Genomic DNA, 17,516 nt, shown 5'->3' on the forward strand with positions numbered 1-17,516 from the left:
CTGATTTTGACTCTGAGCTCTGCCATGGGTCAAGAAGGCACTTCAACTAACTGAGTATCTTCAACAATTCTGCTGTCCTATAGGCACTGACCTCAGTGTACGCCAAAGCACTCTGTTCTTCTAAGATGCTGTTTGCTCGGAGAGACTGGACCTCAGGGAGAGGCAGTGCCTGATTGGAATGGAGCAGGATCACATCTAGCCTTCTTAATTCATGTGCAGAGAAAATACAGTGTCTCTTCCATGCCTTGTGATGTTTGGGGTTTGTTTTGTTTCCTTGTTTTTTGACCTCGCTGTTGCTTGCTGTTACTCTTACTGTTTGGAATGATCTGCACTTTCTATGTGTTCACAATAACTACTGGTTCAGAGTATAATTAGCAGTAATAATAACAAGAAAAACCTATAAAATAAATAACAGCTTTCAAATATTCTTAAACACTTTGTCAATACTTAGCTCTTTAAGCTCTGCAATTTTAAAGTGCTTATTTTTTCTTCCATCTGTACACTATTTGGGTCGGGCCTGTTGTTTGTGTGGTTTATACTAGACTATTTGTTAACATGCAAATGCTATATACTTTCTTTTTTTTTTTTTTTTTTTTTTTTCAGGCAGGGTCTTGCTGCATAACCCTGGCTGGACTTGATCTCTATGTAGATGACGGTACACTCAAACTTGTACCTACCATCCTTCTGCCTCTGCCTCCAAAGTGCTGGTGTGTCACCAGGCCCAACTCAATAGCTGCACTTTTAGTAACCCAAGCATACTACTCAGTAGATGGGTCTTTTCCTCTTCCTTCCCTCTCCCTATAACTTTCCTCTCCCCACCCCCGGCCCTCTCCCTCTCTTCTTGCTCTCCCTCTCTCTGTCCTTCCCTTGGCACATGTCCCATACATCCATTTAAAGGGACGTACCACATCCTCACAGGCACACTGTCTGTGTCACTCATCAGGTGACAATCAATAGGACAATAGCATCATCTATGTTCTAAAAGGCTGTACCGTAAATACATAATTACAACTTACTTAGCTAGTGCTGTTTGTATGTATGTTTTCAGGGATGACCAATTTGGCACTGAATAACAATAGGTGCTCTCTCTCTCTCTGGATCTGTGCACAGCATTTCTATTTGTCTGTAGTTCTTTCTGTAGGGTTTAGGCCTCCTAGACTTTTCTCTGTCCATTTCTGTATGTCTATTGTTTCTGTCCTTGTTCAGCAAAGGTTTAAGTACTTAAGTATATGTATGTAACCATAGTTAATGAAAGAAAGGGTCATAAATTTGCAAAAGAGCAAGGTGGAGTATATGAAAAGATTTAGAGGGAGAATAGAGAAGAGAAAAATGACATAATTATATTATAATCTCAATATATAAATAATTTAAAAAATATTGTACCATAATTCTTCCTACATATGCTGATCCCAACTTAGAAAAGGAAACACAACAAATCCCAGTTAATAGGCATCTATACTGTGCTTTGGCGAGAAGCTACTCTCTGATGGAATATCTGGGGCACTCTAGCCACTGGAGACTGACGGAGAGCAATAAACACTTTTAGCATCACCCTGACTGTCGATAGATACTTTGTACCACAGCAAGATCTCTTCCAGCCATGCCTCCAATAAAACTTCTGGTGCCAACTTCATGACAATGTTTTCCAAATACCAACAGTGGACAGATCTGACCACAATGAGATATACACAGCCTTCTGTGTTCCAAGGCCCTGAGTGACACCTTAGATAAGGAATGTGCATGAACAAGACAAGAACTTGAAAAGTCAAGGCATTGAGTCTCATCAATGACTCTGGATCCTCATCACTGCTTTCTCTTTATAGTACCCTGGAGACTTTGAAAGGATGGGATTCTTGGGAACCACCCCAAATACAACCTGCATGTGCAGGCACAAGAGGCCACCTTCAAGTTGCTCCTTGAGCAAGGCTGATAGGATACAGAGACCAAACCTTAAATTCTACACACTTCCTCTTGGGTTTGATGTGAGTCCCAGGATACCCCCTTCTCTTACTCCATATGCCACAGAGAATCTTTACCACCTTTCAGAACATCCAGATGGGATGAGCTACTTGATTCATTTTCTTTTTCTGTGGTCCTCAGTTTCCCCAAGCAGAACATGGAAACGGTTTCAGAGATCAACTGACTAATAGATGCAGTGTCCTTACTGACATGCTCCTCCCTCCCCCACATTGGAGCTCAGGTACTTTTCGTAGAGGCACCCTGACCTTGTCATCATCCAGCTTGCTGGCAACCTCAGGGAACGCGGCCAGCGCACCATTCTGGATGGTGCAGGTGCTGGCAGTTGAGCAAAGACAAAGCACTTTTTTTTTTTTTGTCAGCACCAGCAAGTGAGTCATTGACCCAGGGGCTCAGTCTCCCAACCAAAATTACTTTAGCACAATTCAATTGCTTGTATTAATTAAGAGAGAAGGAAATAGTGGGTTTATCACACTTTTCATTAACTCCAGTGCAGTGAAGGGAATAGTGTATCTGGAAGCCTGGAGCAGGCAAGGTAGCTGCAGTCCACACTCCTCTATATAATTAAGAAGTCTAGGCTTGCCTTTTGCCAGTAGCCTTCTAAGGGAAGAGAAGGGGTGGGCAAAAACTAGTGTTATGTGGGGCTGGGACAGAGAATGAACAAATAAGATAAAGGATCATATAGGCTCCACCCCCAGACTTGTAGCCATCAGGGACAACCTGAACACACATGATATATGTTTAGTGCATAGTAGATGTTTGAGCTGGTGAAAAAACTGAAATGTGCCACACCTATTCAGGTGTAGGTGATTGAGGCAATAGTCAGCAACTACGATAATGGAAGAAGAAACAGTTCAAACATCTATTTACCTAAGTTGATCCACCTTTCCAATACTATGGCCTTAACTCAGTTCAAACTCATTCCTATTGCTAATGTTTCTGACACGGAAAAGTTCTGCAGAAAATCCATGTTCCATTCTCAGCACCGTACCTGTAACTCCAGGTCCAGATGATCTGACACATTCTTCTAGCCCCAGTAGGCTTTCCAGTGGGGCACAAATGTGCATGTACCCAAAACACTCCAATGCACATAAACTAGAAATAAACAGATCTTTATAACTATCCTTTATAAACAAGGCAGCTCGTGTTAGGAGACATGTGGCTGAGACTGTTTCTGGGAGAAAGAGATACTATTTGTGATATCAAAGTCATAGAAGGCAACATTTCTCTCTTTCATTCGCACTTTGTGTCTCCCTTAAGATATTGGTGATGAAGGTACTTGTTCATTGCAGAGACATTGATTATGATAAGGAGACATATACTGGTGGTGTGGAAATAAGGATTGCCCTGGTGTACTGACTTCTTTCCTGACTCATCCTTGTAGGTAGTGGGTTCATGTGAGTCTGAACTTTTGGTCACTCTATTGCTCAGGCTCAGTTTTATGCCAGAGCTTAGGTGCCAGCCATGTATCCCTACTATGCTGTCTGAGCTATCTTTAGCATGCAAAGAGAATGACAAGAACCCAGGTCAGCCTTGGATTCCCAGTCCAGCCCAGTCTAGTCCTACTCTAACCAGAAAGATGGAAAGATGTATTCTAATTAATTGTTGTCTCATTTGTGTGTGTGTGTGCATGTGTGACAGAGAGAGAGAGAGAGGGAGAGAGAGATGTTTTATTGACACATTCTGTGGAAGGGGATGATTGAATGGCAGGATTTGTGCACACTATACTACAGGGCCTTCTGACAGTCTCTGCCACACTGCAGTCACCTCACAGTAGGAAGCTGTGGAAAGTGTTCTTCCTGAGATCTTATTGTGTTCCAGACGTCACACTGCAGGATTTCCAACCAGGCAGCATCTCAATTAGTACATGCTAACTTATAAACATGCTATACTCTCCATGTAAAGGGGCCAAATATTCGTTCTTTCTTAGCTCTATTTTCTGGCTAGCTTCAGTGAAAAGACAAAGGCAATTTGTGAGGTAGATTAGGAAAGCATCAAGATGTTGGATCAAATTGTGCACACAACCAGCTTGTGTATAAGCCTAACCTCCCAAATTTAGTACACACGGTGATTATCAGTGAACCCAAAGGATTTCTGTGGAGTCCACTATGTCCCCCACCTCTACTGGATTCGGTCTTGCCTCTTATTTCCTCATGTCTCTTCTTCCTCAGCCCACCCCATCCTATGCTTTACCCTTTGCACTGTGCCTCTAGATGCTCCAGCTCCTGCCACTAGCTTCTCTGAGGCTCTCATCCCCTCTGGGCATGTTCCTGGGTGTCACCTCCTGACAGGTCACATGGCAAAGCTGTGACAGGTGCTGGTGTTTAACTTCACAGAACATTTCTGTAGATAGACCTGCCACTGTAAATAGCAGTTATAGAAGGATGGCAGGCCTGGGGAGCACCTGACATGACTTAATCATTTCCATAGATGAGCTGGGCTGGACTTGCCTCAAGAAAAGGATGGTGGCTTTGATGATCTGAATAGTCTAGTCAAGAGAGAGAGGGAGGAAAGGACACCTTCTAAAACTGTCCCCAGGGGTTTGCAAAGAGAAGAGATAACACTCTGTCTAGAACAATAATCTCCCAAACATGGAAGTCTGAAATCCTTGACCTCTATTCCTTCCAACTGTGCCCTAAGGAGTCTCCTGCAGAAGCAGAAAGGAAGACAGATGGCCTACGTACAGTGGGCTGGAGCTCAGGATAGAAGAGAGAAGAAGCAGGTCAGAGGGCCTCTGGGTGTCTCCTCCGACTTGCTGTCTGATCTATTCATCCCCTAATACTTACATTACTTCCAGCTGTGAAATATCTTCCTGCTCTCCTCTACCTTCTGTGAGAGATCTGGAAATAGCAAGGAACTGAAGTATCAAACTAAAGATAGAGCAAAGTACAATCTGCTTGAAATTTTGGGCTCATGAAACTATTCTTGTTCCCTATATTGTCTGCACCTCCCACTTCTACCACACACAAACACAAAGTGACCAACACAACTCCTGGGTCATCGTAGGCTACATTTAAATGACAGCAGGAGATAGTGGGCACAATAAGCTGTCCAAGAATCCTTTTTACTTCATTTCTGTCTCCATCTTTATCCTGAAGACAGAGGTGAGCCTGGGCCATAAAGTTGGTCTCTCTTTGTTCTGTGACCTTATTGTATAAGAACTTGCACCTGTGTCCATAGAAGCATGAAGCTTGCTCACTCAACCACAAGCACATGTTCTGGGTCAGAGTAGATATCCTCTCACACAATATATGAAGGAACCCATTTTTAGCTACATATACCTCAACCTAGTTGGTACAAGGAACTGTATTATCATCTTTGAAATACTCCTACCCTTCCAAAGCAATAACCTCTATTTTTAAAATCTTTTAATGGAGGTGCCCAAAGGAGTAGGGTAGATTTAATAATACCTCAGGGTCCTTGACTTGAGATGGAACATCACACAAAAAGAAAATTTGGGGTACTAACCTAGACTTCTGTTTTAATGTCTTTTGCCAGAGGAAATATTACACAGTCAGGTAGCCTTTATTAGAAGTAATTCCTTCCAATGTGTCTGCCATCCTGTTTATCACAGGCATCTTGCAGGCCCAGCTCGCTCTCTCTCTCTCTCTTTCTCTCTCTCTCTCTCTCTCTCTCTCTCTCTCTCTCTCTCTCTCTCTCTCTCTCTCTCTCTCTCTCTCTCGTTGTTCTCATCTTAGCATCTTTCCATCTTTTCCCTATCCCATCTTGCCCATCTTGTGCTTCCCTCAAACTCTGCATCCTACCTCTTTTCTGAAGCAGAGTCAGAAGTTTACAGTCAGTCCTAGAAAGGGCTGTTTCACATTACCATGACAGATGCCTCGGATGACCATTGCATGATGAGAAAAGGGTTTTCTGAGCATCCAGGGCTGAAGGTACTGAAGTTGGTTGTCTCCGTCTGATCTTGTGATGTGCAGCACGTCATGGTGAAAACATAATCCAAAACAAAACCACTTGCTTTGTAACATCCATTTCATAGCCAGGAGAGGAGGGCGCTGGGGACCATGAGCCATGGTCTCCTATTACCTCAAAGTTCACACCTTGTCCATTTAAAATATCCCATTCATTCCCACCTCTGAAAATGCTATCTCCCAATGGTGTCAGGTTTTTTGTCTAGGTCTCTGACACATGAGCTTTTAGGCAAGATTTAAGATCCAACTACAGCTTAGACACAGTCATGAGTGTGTGGTTATCTGGGACTGCATCAGCATTGGAGCCTGTCTGATACTGCCATTGCTGGAAGGCTGTCTCAGGCTGCCTTTTGCAGGGTGGTCTCAGACCAGCAGGACAGTGACACTTGGGGACTTGTAAGAAATTCAGAATCCTGCAACCCATTCCAGATGACTGAGAGTCTATGATTTTTTTAAGTTCCCGAGGAATTTATATGCAAATTAAATTCTGGAAAGCATTTTGTCTTTAGTACAAACGTAACAAAATCTGTTTTCTCATTTAATGAGGTAGTATTATCATAACGACCCCCATTTTTTAGAGAATGCACCTTCTCTTTCTTCCTTTTGTGCCTATATATATATATATATATATATCCCATGAAGACAGCATTGCCGATACTGAAAATAAACCCTCTATTTCAGACAGTGTTTAGGTATCTCCCATGGACTGCCCTAGGTCTGTCTTGCCTGCACAGAGATAAGCAGACTCCTGTACAGTCATGCTCTATTGTGTAGGTCAGTACTCCTCCAGTACTCTTGAGTCTGACCAGAGCTTTTCCTTCGTATCTTCCCAGAGTTGAACCTGAACTGGGCCTTTCTTACTTTCCCCACAGAAGAAAGCACTGGCCCTGCTTGAGGCTTCTGCCAGGCACATTGTATAGAGCTCAACTGTTTTGTTAAATACAGTTAATTACATGATAGCAAGTATTCTGTACTGCATACTTTTAGAGAATAATGGAGTCCTACCAAAGATAGCCAAACTTCCTATCTGCCATATTTATTCATTGTCAAAATACTACCAAAAATGTGAGACTGGAGACGGAAGGTTCATTTGGGTATGTTCGATTTCACTTTTGTTTTACTCTTTAAAAATCTGCCCTGACCCAGGCCGCCCAATTTCAACAGAGGAAAGACAATTCATCTGTTAAACTTTCAAACCAAGTCTCAGGAGCACAGAAGACCAGGCCTCAGGTCTGTGAGAAAGGAAAAGGGTCCTGCCTAGTGGCCTTCACGGTGTTTGAGTTTTCAGAGGAGCATAGCATTTCAACTAAACTCAAGAGACAGAGGGTTTTCTTTCTTTGCAATGAACCAAGGGATAGTATGAGGTAAGGGTCCAGACTGCACTAACAATGAAATAAGAAATTAAAGTGAAGCAATTTTTTTCAACCTTCAATTGTTCTGAATACCAAACTGTGAGTGTATAAGTCTGTGTTTTTCAGAATAACCCACAAAACCAGGTATGGAATCTTTAAGGTGTTCTAATAACTATAGGTCCATAGGTGCATTGCTATATGGACTTATAGTTATGTCAATTTTGACATGTTTTCAAGCATTGCCTATATCTACACAAAAATAATTCATTCATCAATTCCCTGGTCTACTCAACTATAGTTTAAATTTTAAAATTTTAAAGTGACAACTAAAATTGTATTTATTTATCATGTACAGCACTACATATACATTGTGGAATAGCTCATTCCAGCTGGTTATTTATTATCTGTCTCAGGTTGAAAGTGAACTAGCAACTTTGAATTTATTTGTATTAAAATATAAAATATATTGCATCTATTCCTATTACAAGAAGTTATTTAGCTTATATTTTATATACCAAGGCATTTCTATATATAAAATATTGTTTCTAAAAACCTAACGTTACTTGCAGTGTTTTATTATACTATGGATCATGACAGATTTGTTTAAACTGTCAACCTTTATTAATGTACTAGGGTATTTATAATGCACTTTCTTAATTACTCTTATAATAATCATTGAAGAAACATATTGATGGTCCATTATTATCCAATGCACTAAAAAAGTTAAGTAATATACCTGGAAATACACTTATTCAAGAATCCATCAAAGAATGTCTTACTTTGTACAACCTTATCTCATTGGGTATTGAGCCCCATTCCATGGCCATGCCTCTTCCGCTTACACTCTCAGATTGGGTAATGGCTCTGTTCCAAGACTAACAGTTCTGTGTTGTTTTCTGCCCACCTCTCTCTTCCCAGAAGGCCAGGGATTTGTGAGTGAAGATGAATACCTGGAAATCTCAGACATCAAACGTGACCAGTCTGGGGAGTATGAGTGCAGTGCCTTGAATGACGTCGCTGCACCTGATGTTCGGAAAGTAAAAATCACTGTAAACTGTGAGTTGATTGGCTGTCAGGGAATTCCAGCGGGAAAGGGGCCAAGGATTAAACTGACCTGCTAAAAGTGACCACCCTTTCCTCAAGTCCCCATACCCAAGCGCTGCCAACAGAAAGGGCAGAGTTTTGTCAGGTTGTTCTTCTCATTGCCTGTGTTATCATTTATAGCTGGAGTCTTGTAACTCTCAGCTTTCAGCAAGTGGCAACTGGAACTAACTTAGAATGGATGTGAATGCCTGAGAGGCAAATGTAGTATCTTCATATTTAAATGTAACATCTTCCTAAAATGAATGGTTGGTTTACTAAGGGGAGGGGTGCCACAGCGAATGGATATTTGTCTTCTCTGGAATTCAGTTTTAATTTATATATTTTTTCTGTCTGTCTTGCTTTTATTTCTCCAGACCCTCCCTATATATCTAAAGCCAAGAACACTGGTGTTTCAGTCGGTCAGAAGGGCATCTTGAGCTGCGAAGCCTCTGCTGTCCCAATGGCTGAATTCCAATGGTTCAAAGAAGATACCAGGTACCTTGAAGGAACTGGGGGAGCTCTGACACAGAGCTGATTAATCATGCATCCCCTAGAAGGAGGGTCACAAACACCAGTGGTAAAATAAGCAAGATAAAAACATGTTATAACCTCCTTTTAATGGAGTCTCCCTTTAGAATCAGAAGTGAGAAAGAAAAAAATAAATAGAGGAAGCTGAGAACTCAACAAAATGGATTGTCCTTGTTTAAGAATCTTGGATTAGTTATAGGCATGGTAGCCTCTAGTGAGTTGTCCTTTGAGTATAACAATATTTATTTATTTATTTATTTATTTTACTTCTTGGTTAAGGATATGGCACTTATAGCTTGTGTTGATGGGCTGGGCTAGTCAAAAGAAAGGGCATTTGAACAGGACCTCATGGCAGTAATTCTAAGACGCATCTTTGCATCCTTTGAGTGCCTGCTGCTTCCCTTGGCTGGTGGGTCTGGACCAATAGTGCTTTCTCCTCCTGCAGGTTAGCCACTGGCCTGGATGGAGTGAGAATTGAGAACAAAGGCCGCATATCCACTTTGACCTTCTTCAATGTCTCAGAGAAGGATTATGGGAACTATACCTGTGTGGCCACAAACAAGCTTGGGAACACCAATGCCAGCATCACCCTGTATGGTGAGTGCAGGAAGCCTGGATCTGGAGGGCTTGGCCATGTGAGGGAACTCCAGGAGCTTGGGAGGGTGACAGGCAGAATCTGCTTGGCCTGTTTCCATCCATATTGCTCAACCCACCACCCTTAGCTAAGATCCTCCTCCCAGCCATTCCCCTGGCATGCCATGCAGTCATGTGTCCAAGGTAATTTATTTTGATCAGGTTTGCCCCATTTCAAAAGGAGTAAACCAAATTGTGAATCAACTGTGACTGGGGATTCCATGTGGGACAGAGAACCATGGGATGGTTCAACTTTAGTGTCATCTGAAGACAAATGAGAAGACAGAAGTGTGTGGGAATAAAGGAGAAACAATTGTAAGATTGACAACTTCCATAGTAAGACTCCATACCCCTGAGATCACAGTTCTAGTTTTCAGCCAAGTGACTCCTGTCATCTTGGTTCTCATGTTGACCACCAGGCCAATGTTCTCATATGGGGATAAATGGGGAAGAGAAGGCTGAATCCTCATCAGAACACCCTTCTATTGCTCATAAAATCTCAGGTCTGTGTTTCTCCATGGATGGAGAAACCTGGGGAGTCATGAATGGCTACTATGGAAACCCTTCTCCTTCATTGTTCCATCTTCCCATATTGCTGTGTCTGTATTCCCATGCAACATGTCATTCCATAAACGAGCATCAGCTTATGGTAATATTTCATACATGTGTGTATGTCTCTATCTGCTGAGGTGCAATGAGAGAGAAGCATCCGGTGAACAGGATGTAGAAAGACTCACTTTTTTTCATGTGTACCTCAGATGTAACAAGCTTGACATGTACTGAACTTTGTCCACCAACCATCTGAAATGTGTGATCTATGTCTTTTGTTTTCTCTCTGCATTGTGTGTGCATTGTGCTGTGTGTGTCTTAGAAATAAGCCCCTCATCAGCAGTGGCAGGTGGGTACAGCATGTTCCTTCCTTCCCCTGCCTGCCTGAATGCCTATGCACTTGTATTTTTAAGCCTACTCAAAGACAGGCTTGCCTGCTCCCTTCCCTGATATGTTCTCTATAGTAGGTTTCAAAGGGGTGTGGCTTGACCATTTAGATAATAAGCATGTAGAACATAATGGCTTTTATACACACTTAGGGGATTTGATTAGGAAGCTCAGAGAAAGTGAATTCATTCTGCCACCCCATAATAAACATCTAGTGGGTCATTTCTTACAAGGAGGAGACCTCTGCTATTTCTGCACAGGGGTGTATTGTCAGTAACCCAGCCTAGAAACCAAGTAGATTATTACGTGACTTTCTAGAGACAAATTTCCCTACTTTGACTGTTTTGTTTTGCTTCCTTTTACCAAGTCTAAGAAGGATACTGACTTAGTCCTAAAATTTTTATTTTTAAATGGAAGTTCTTAGGGGTATTTTTCATGATGGCAATACCTGTTATTTACTAAATATTTCTTGGTTTCTTGGTGTCATGTCAGAGCTTATCAGGTCAAGCGATTACCTCCATTTCACAGATTAATAAAAGAAGAACCAAGGAGTGTGGGTAATGCCAAGTATACACATGGAAAAGATAAGTGTTAAATGAAGCCCAAACTCAGATATGTTATCAAGCACCAGAGTGCTTACTCAGAGAATAATCAAAATAATCAAAGAGATAACTTCATTTATGCACTTAAACATTTGGACAACAGTGTACCAAGTATACAGCCCTGCATCTAGAGGTGAAAGCCTGTCCACTCCACTTGTTTAAGACATATTGATCTTAGTCTTATGGAAAATTGTAACATTTGTATTTCCACTGTCAATGTATACAGCCATGGATTTATGCCTATCAAAGACATACCGTTCCAAACCCTAATGGTCATAAATGCTTGTCCTTTAGTTGTAACACCACTGAATGAGAAAGTGTGAGAGTATAGTGTTGTCCAGACTATGATTTTTATTCATTCCTTTGGCTAAAAAAGTTAAAAAAGTTGAGAGAATATGGCCACTAGAAGGGCCTAGCAATGATGACCAGATGACTTGAGTCCTTGAGTTCTTGTCCTTTACTGCTGTCAACAGGGAAGCAGTTGTGTCATTTAAAAATAGCACTTGTGTCCTCACATAGCCTTTCTTCTGAGCTCCAAATGGAATTTTAAGAAGAGACAGGAAAAAAAAAATAAAAGCTAGCTAGCTGACTCATGTGTCTCTTAGAACACAAATGATGTTAGCTAAGGACTCCACTTCTTTGACCTGATTTAACCTAAGTACCTTCTTATAGATTCCATATCTAGATACAGTCATGTTGATGGTTAGACAACATAAAAATCTTGGAGAACAAATGTCAGTTCATAGTACAGACATAGATTCACATCTAGATTTAGTCACATGGCAGTCAAACTCCTTCCTTGATCTTTCTTTTCCTCAACTAGGCTAGAGGAGTTTTCTTTTATGCTTGCCTCAAAAGGCTGATGAGAGTATTAGATAAGGGAAACTGAAAAGCAGTGTAGAGTCTGAGAACACCTGAAGACTAAAGACCTCAAATTACTAAGCTGAAATTGGAATGAATTATCAGCAGGGCAAAGTTCATCAAATAGCTGCAATGACTGAACCTTTTCTATACATACTGAATGCTATGATTCTGTCCAGTCTTCCAACATTTTCTGTTAATTGGCCCATATCATCACTCTTTCTATTCACGGACCTGCCAGAATTATTGACCAGAAGGATATCTGCTTTTGTCTCCCCCAAAGTCTCATCTGCCCTTACCTATGGAACACTTGAAGCCTATGAACCACCTAGTCTTACTTTACCTACTTGGAGTCTACCTCCAGCATCCATTCCTAAAGACTTCTCTAGACTCAATGCAGATCAGCACACACACACTCCAACTACACACATGTCATATCTTGATTTTTTCCATTGAATTCACATATCAGCAAGGTGTCTAGCCTAGTGTTCATTCAACAAGTATGCAATCTGTAGCTGCCTGAGGCTGGTACAAGGCAGTGTTCTGAAAGATAATCACATAGTTGTGACACAATGGCTAGAGTCCCTGCTTCTATAGCCTTTATGCTCAAATTACAGTATTTTCTTTAAGATGTTTGATAAAAGACTTTCTATTTTTCTCTTGAATCCTGTAAGATCCATGGACATAGGAACTATGTGTTGCTATATATCTGAGATTTGACTTGGAGATAGTAGCTGGTCAGGAAAATTTTGTAGATGATGATAAGATGAAAAGGTTGGATCCAAGATGACAAAGGTTCAGCTGTTGGGAACTGAGATATGATTAGCTGAGTTATGGGAGTGTCTCCACAGGTCTTAGTGTTCAGCTTGTGTTGTTCCTTGAATGGTTGCTTAGGAATGTGTTTTCACTGAGTGTGGGATTTTTACCCATGATTATCCTTTGCGTAAGATGTGGTCTCCAGAAAGGCTCAGATGTTTAGATTGATGGTCATAGATTTAACCATAGAGAGAAGAGAAAGTGTCTTTTGATCTTCCTTTTCTGTTGACCACAATGCTTTTCCTGTCCTCAATGGCCCATAAGTATACCTAATTATAGCCACAAATGACTGAAATATACAGTACCACTACACTGGATCTTTCTGTGATTATCTCACTTACTGAGTCTATAAGGTATGTACCAAATTTGTCCAGATTTGATTTTACATGTAAAAAAATTGAAGCTGCAGCAGATAACTCAAATCACATTGGCTTGTAAGCAGCTGAACTGTGACTTGAGCAAGACATTTTAATGCCAGGGCCTCAGTTCTCAAGTTCTACCTTAGTTCAGTCCATAGAGGATGTTTGAGGTCAATCAGAATGGAATCAATATCAACAAGTTGTCTACTTGAGTCATATCCTATATCAGAGCCTCCCTTCTCTACCCACCTGCCCTAAAACCAATTCTTTTGAAAGACAGCTATCACACTTATAACCTGTATATTCAGTCTTTCCAGGCACATGTGCAATGCCTATGTATGTATCTATGTCTCCTCTCACAAGCTATGTCTGGTCTATATATGGTATTTGACAGTCTCCTTTGATTCTACCTCTTTGGTCTGAAGACTCAATGCTTATCTTCACACACTGTTAATATTTCTGCATGAAAAGGCAATAAACAAAAAAAGAATGGGATAGAAGCAAGTTTTTAAAAATTAAAAACAAAATCAGGCAAGATTATGGAAACAGTGGGTGGGGGAGGTGCTACAAGGGGAAAACAGCTGGAAAAACTGAACAAAACATAGGCAGTGAGTGATCATCCTAGTCAGTGGTTGGTGACAGTGTGTATTGCTCCTTTCTCATCACACCAGTCACCTCCCTGTCATAGAGTCACAGAGACAAAGCTTCAAGCAGAGGCCAAGCAAACAGTATATTACATCACAAACCCTGTTTGGGTCTAGGCGTCCTTAGACCTAGTGAAGGAGTAGCATGCAGAGAGGAAACTAGTCAGGGCAGCAGAGAGAACCAAGATCTGGTGTGACAGACCTTACAGGGTGTGGTCAGCTCCTCAGAACTTAGTAAAGTACAAGGGTCAAAGCAGATTGGTTGCTTGCTTATTCACTATGTCTCTGTTCTGAATCTGAGAAACAATGGGAAGACAAGAACCTTGCCAAAGGGTGGTGTCTTTGTTAAGGCTTCTATTGAAGAGACATCATGACTATAGCAACTCTTATAAAGAAGGCATTTAATTGGAGCTGGTTTACAGTGCAGAGGTTTAGTCCATTGTCATCATGGTGAGAAACATAGTGGCATGCAAGTAGACAGATGCTGGAGAGGTACCTGAGACTTCTACATGTAGATTGGTAGACAGGAAGAGAGAGTGATACTGGGCCTGGCTTCGGTACTTGATATCTCAAAGTCTGCTCCAGGTGATACATTTCCTCCAACCAGGCCATACCTCCTAATTGTGCACTCCCTCTGAGCCTGTGGGGCTGTTTGCATTCAAACCACCACAGATGGTCTCTGCCAATATGGGATATAATCTAGAACCTTAGAGATGGTGGCTGACCTCCTACATGTTAGAAAAGCAGAATCCTCCATGCATTTGTTAGCTTTATTGAGTACACACAGTCTACTCATATACTCAAGAGGCAGCCTAGGCCTCTTGAAGTCTTGTAAACTATGTATAGCAGGCAGGGGCCTGGCTCAGCTTGTTGGCCACAGTTTTTTCTCTTGTGGAAGTCTCTTACTTTCCAGCAGTGTGCCAACCTACTTTGCCTCCTCTTGGCTATGAGTAAGAGGTTCTGTCCCTCTGTCCTTAGAGTGTGAAGAAGGAAGATTTTGGGCCTAATTCCATCCAGTACTGCAGTGTGATGTGCTTAATGACACATGAATAAAAACATTATTGGGACTTGCAAGAGAGAGGGATAACAAATACACACAAAGTCAAGAGGTGGTGCAGAGAGAAAACCAGATTTCTCACACATCACCTGTGTAATTGTCGGAACACAAATTTGTTAAATTAAGAGTTATATATCAAGCATAGGGACAATTCACTGGAATCTTGTCATTACAAACACTCCAGTTAAAGCAACAGCTGGGCTCTGGGATTTTTCTTCATATGTGAAATGTCAGTATCCTCACAGCTGGCATGCCTATAGTCTTCTAGAGGCTTCTAGAGACCTAGTGACCATACTCTTCGCTTCTTTGTAATAGCTCCTTAATGGCTGGAATAAGTCTGAATTTCAAAACTCAAGTTTCTTCAACTGACTCTAGCAGTAACTAGTTCATGTTTTCTGTCCAAGCAACTCTGCAGCATTTGTGGGCAAAGTCCTCAGTGCCCTGGACCATTCCTCTGCCTTCACCCTGGGCTCCACACAACCCTGATTCAATGTCCCTGTCTTTACATCATGCCCCACACTATTCCCTGTACAGCGTGATCTCACACCCTGTACCACACTATTCCCCTGCCCTCACTCACACCAGGCTGTACACAATGCCCCTGCCTTTCCACCATGCCCCACACAACCTTGATTCAATGACCCTGCCTTCTCACTGTGTCCTGTATATGAGAGCTTGTGTCTTCTCGTTCCCCTTTGTTATCAAAGTGTCCTGAACAAGCACTCTCTAGGCAAGTGGCTTCAGGGACATTATGAAATGGAAGCACAGAGGACCCAAGGATTCTCTCTAGCGTGTGCTCCAAGGACATATCAGGATTTGCATCCGTTACTTCCTTAAGCCTTATGTTCCTCAGTTCTCAAGATCTCTCTCCTTCATAACATCCAGATTCTTCTTATTCCAGATCCCCTACCCTCCCTACTCTCATGATCTGCCTTGCAAAGCTTTCTTCTGAGTCCTACGATCAGCAGGAGATAGCATCCTTCTTACCAATCCACATTGACTGTTACTGACTCCTCTACATAAGCCACACAAGTCAATCTCAAGGAAGGATAACAGTGAGGGGCTGGAGAGGTTATCTGTGTCTTCAAGCATCATAGAAGCTGCATTTACAAGCCTGCATTACTTGGGGAGTCTTAAAAATGCAAATGTGTGAGCCTTAATCTGAACCTCTTAATCAATGTCTTGATGAATGGTCTTGGGAGTGTGACTCGTAAGCAAGTTATTTAGGGAATCTTATGCCCATGGAAAAGTGGCAGGCACAGAGCGAGTCTTACTTATGATTCTATATATTGAAGGCTCTTGAGAGCTGAGCTATACCCCACTTATTTCCTGCATTCCTAGGAGAAACAATTACTCTTGTTTCTTCCCTTGGTTCCCCCAACTCGAATTCAGTATGTGCATTATGTTCTAGTTGTACCCTCTTACCAGAACCTTCACCCTAATTTTGACTTCTATTCCTGTTAACCTTGGACAATGGACTTCAGTGCTCCTCCCCCCCCCCCCCACTGGCCTTGTTTATACACTGCACTGTGTACCTGACCAGGGTGAATCATCTTTCCACCGGTTTCCTTCTCTTTAGTAGCCCCTCCCAACTGGCTTGTCACAAAACCCAAAGGGACTTTGTCATTTTAGTAGCTGAAGGAATTTTTCCTTTCTATAGAAAAACATTCCACTGAAGCTGTGCATATTCATAGATCAGCCTGCTTTACAGCCTTGTTGATCCTTCTCTCCCTCCACCTGGGTAATCACAAGGCTCTGCATCCTCCAGTTCCCATCAGCTAAGCCTATAATCAGGGTGTTTCTTTCAATGTATTCATTCATCTAGTCAACAAATGTCTTCTTAGTGCCTACTGTGTGCCAATAGTGCCAAGAACTATACCAAAGATGAGGAATGAGGAGAAACAGAACTTCTGACAGTATATAAACAGATAGAGGACATCATGATAAAATGTAAGTTCCACACTCGAGGAATAAAAAAGTTCTCAGTGTCAGCCATGCACGGCCTTTAAAGCCTAAGAATCCATTGTCTGGAAGTTCTGATTATTTCCATTTTATAAAAGAAGAGCCTAGAGCTCAGAGAATGTAAATGGAATGACACAAGTCCCCCAGGTAGGCATTCTACCGAGCAAGTAGCAATACCAGACATAATCCCATGTTTCTTTCTAATCCATATATCTTCTATCTCTTCCCACATGTCGGAGGGTCACATGCACAAGCATTTGCCCTCTTTTCTGCCTGATAAAGTCACACTAATCCTCCAAGTGTGTGTTCCGTGGCAGCCTATTTGCAGGGCATTTCAGAGCCTCACTGAAGAGCAGCCAATCCCTCATCTTTAGTTTCCTGTAGTGGCATGCCCTTAGGCTTGTATTCTGTTTGTATTTGTTTCTGCACTTAGAGGATGTAGCACCATGTCTTGCAATGGTTGTTGCCCAGGAAATGTTTGTTGAATTAGTAAATAAATCTTGCAGTCAATGGGGGCATCAGTTACAGCCTCTATTCATTTAAAACTCTTTGCAAACCAGGGGGCAGCTAGATACTCAAAAGGACACTCATTTCTCCTCCTGCAGGGGAGCCATGTCACTATTTCTCTGATTTCCCCTTGCATTCCTGCAATCCATATGGCCAGATTCTAATTTGAAATGTACCCCCACTTCCACCCGCTGCTTCTTCTGCAGAAGACTGCATCAAACGTTCCAATTCAGTCTTTAGGAAAACATCCTTGCAAACACATCAAAAACT

At 41.8% G+C, this 17,516-nt stretch overlaps 1 protein-coding gene across 5 annotated transcripts in view; it reads left to right on the forward strand.

Moving 5' to 3' along the window:
* The window catches only part of Opcml (opioid binding protein/cell adhesion molecule like), a 1,159,039-nt gene that overhangs the window by 1,127,226 nt on the left and 14,297 nt on the right, over positions 1-17,516 (forward strand). For 4 of the 5 annotated variants that reach the window (XM_029482074.2, XM_029482075.2, XM_021172107.3 and 1 more), the window contains 3 exons: positions 8,177-8,314; positions 8,716-8,836; positions 9,315-9,466. In XM_029482074.2, the coding sequence (XP_029337934.1) occupies positions 8,177-8,314; positions 8,716-8,836; positions 9,315-9,466 (411 nt within the window). The remainder of the gene's footprint in view (positions 1-8,176; positions 8,315-8,715; positions 8,837-9,314; positions 9,467-17,516) is intronic. The other variant, XM_021172108.3, reaches the window with a different exon arrangement.

This window comes from Mus caroli, unplaced genomic scaffold, assembly GCF_978045245.1.
Source record: "Mus caroli unplaced genomic scaffold, Mus_caroli_1 scaffold_11, whole genome shotgun sequence".
In the NCBI taxonomy this organism is placed as follows: domain Eukaryota; kingdom Metazoa; phylum Chordata; class Mammalia; order Rodentia; family Muridae; genus Mus; species Mus caroli.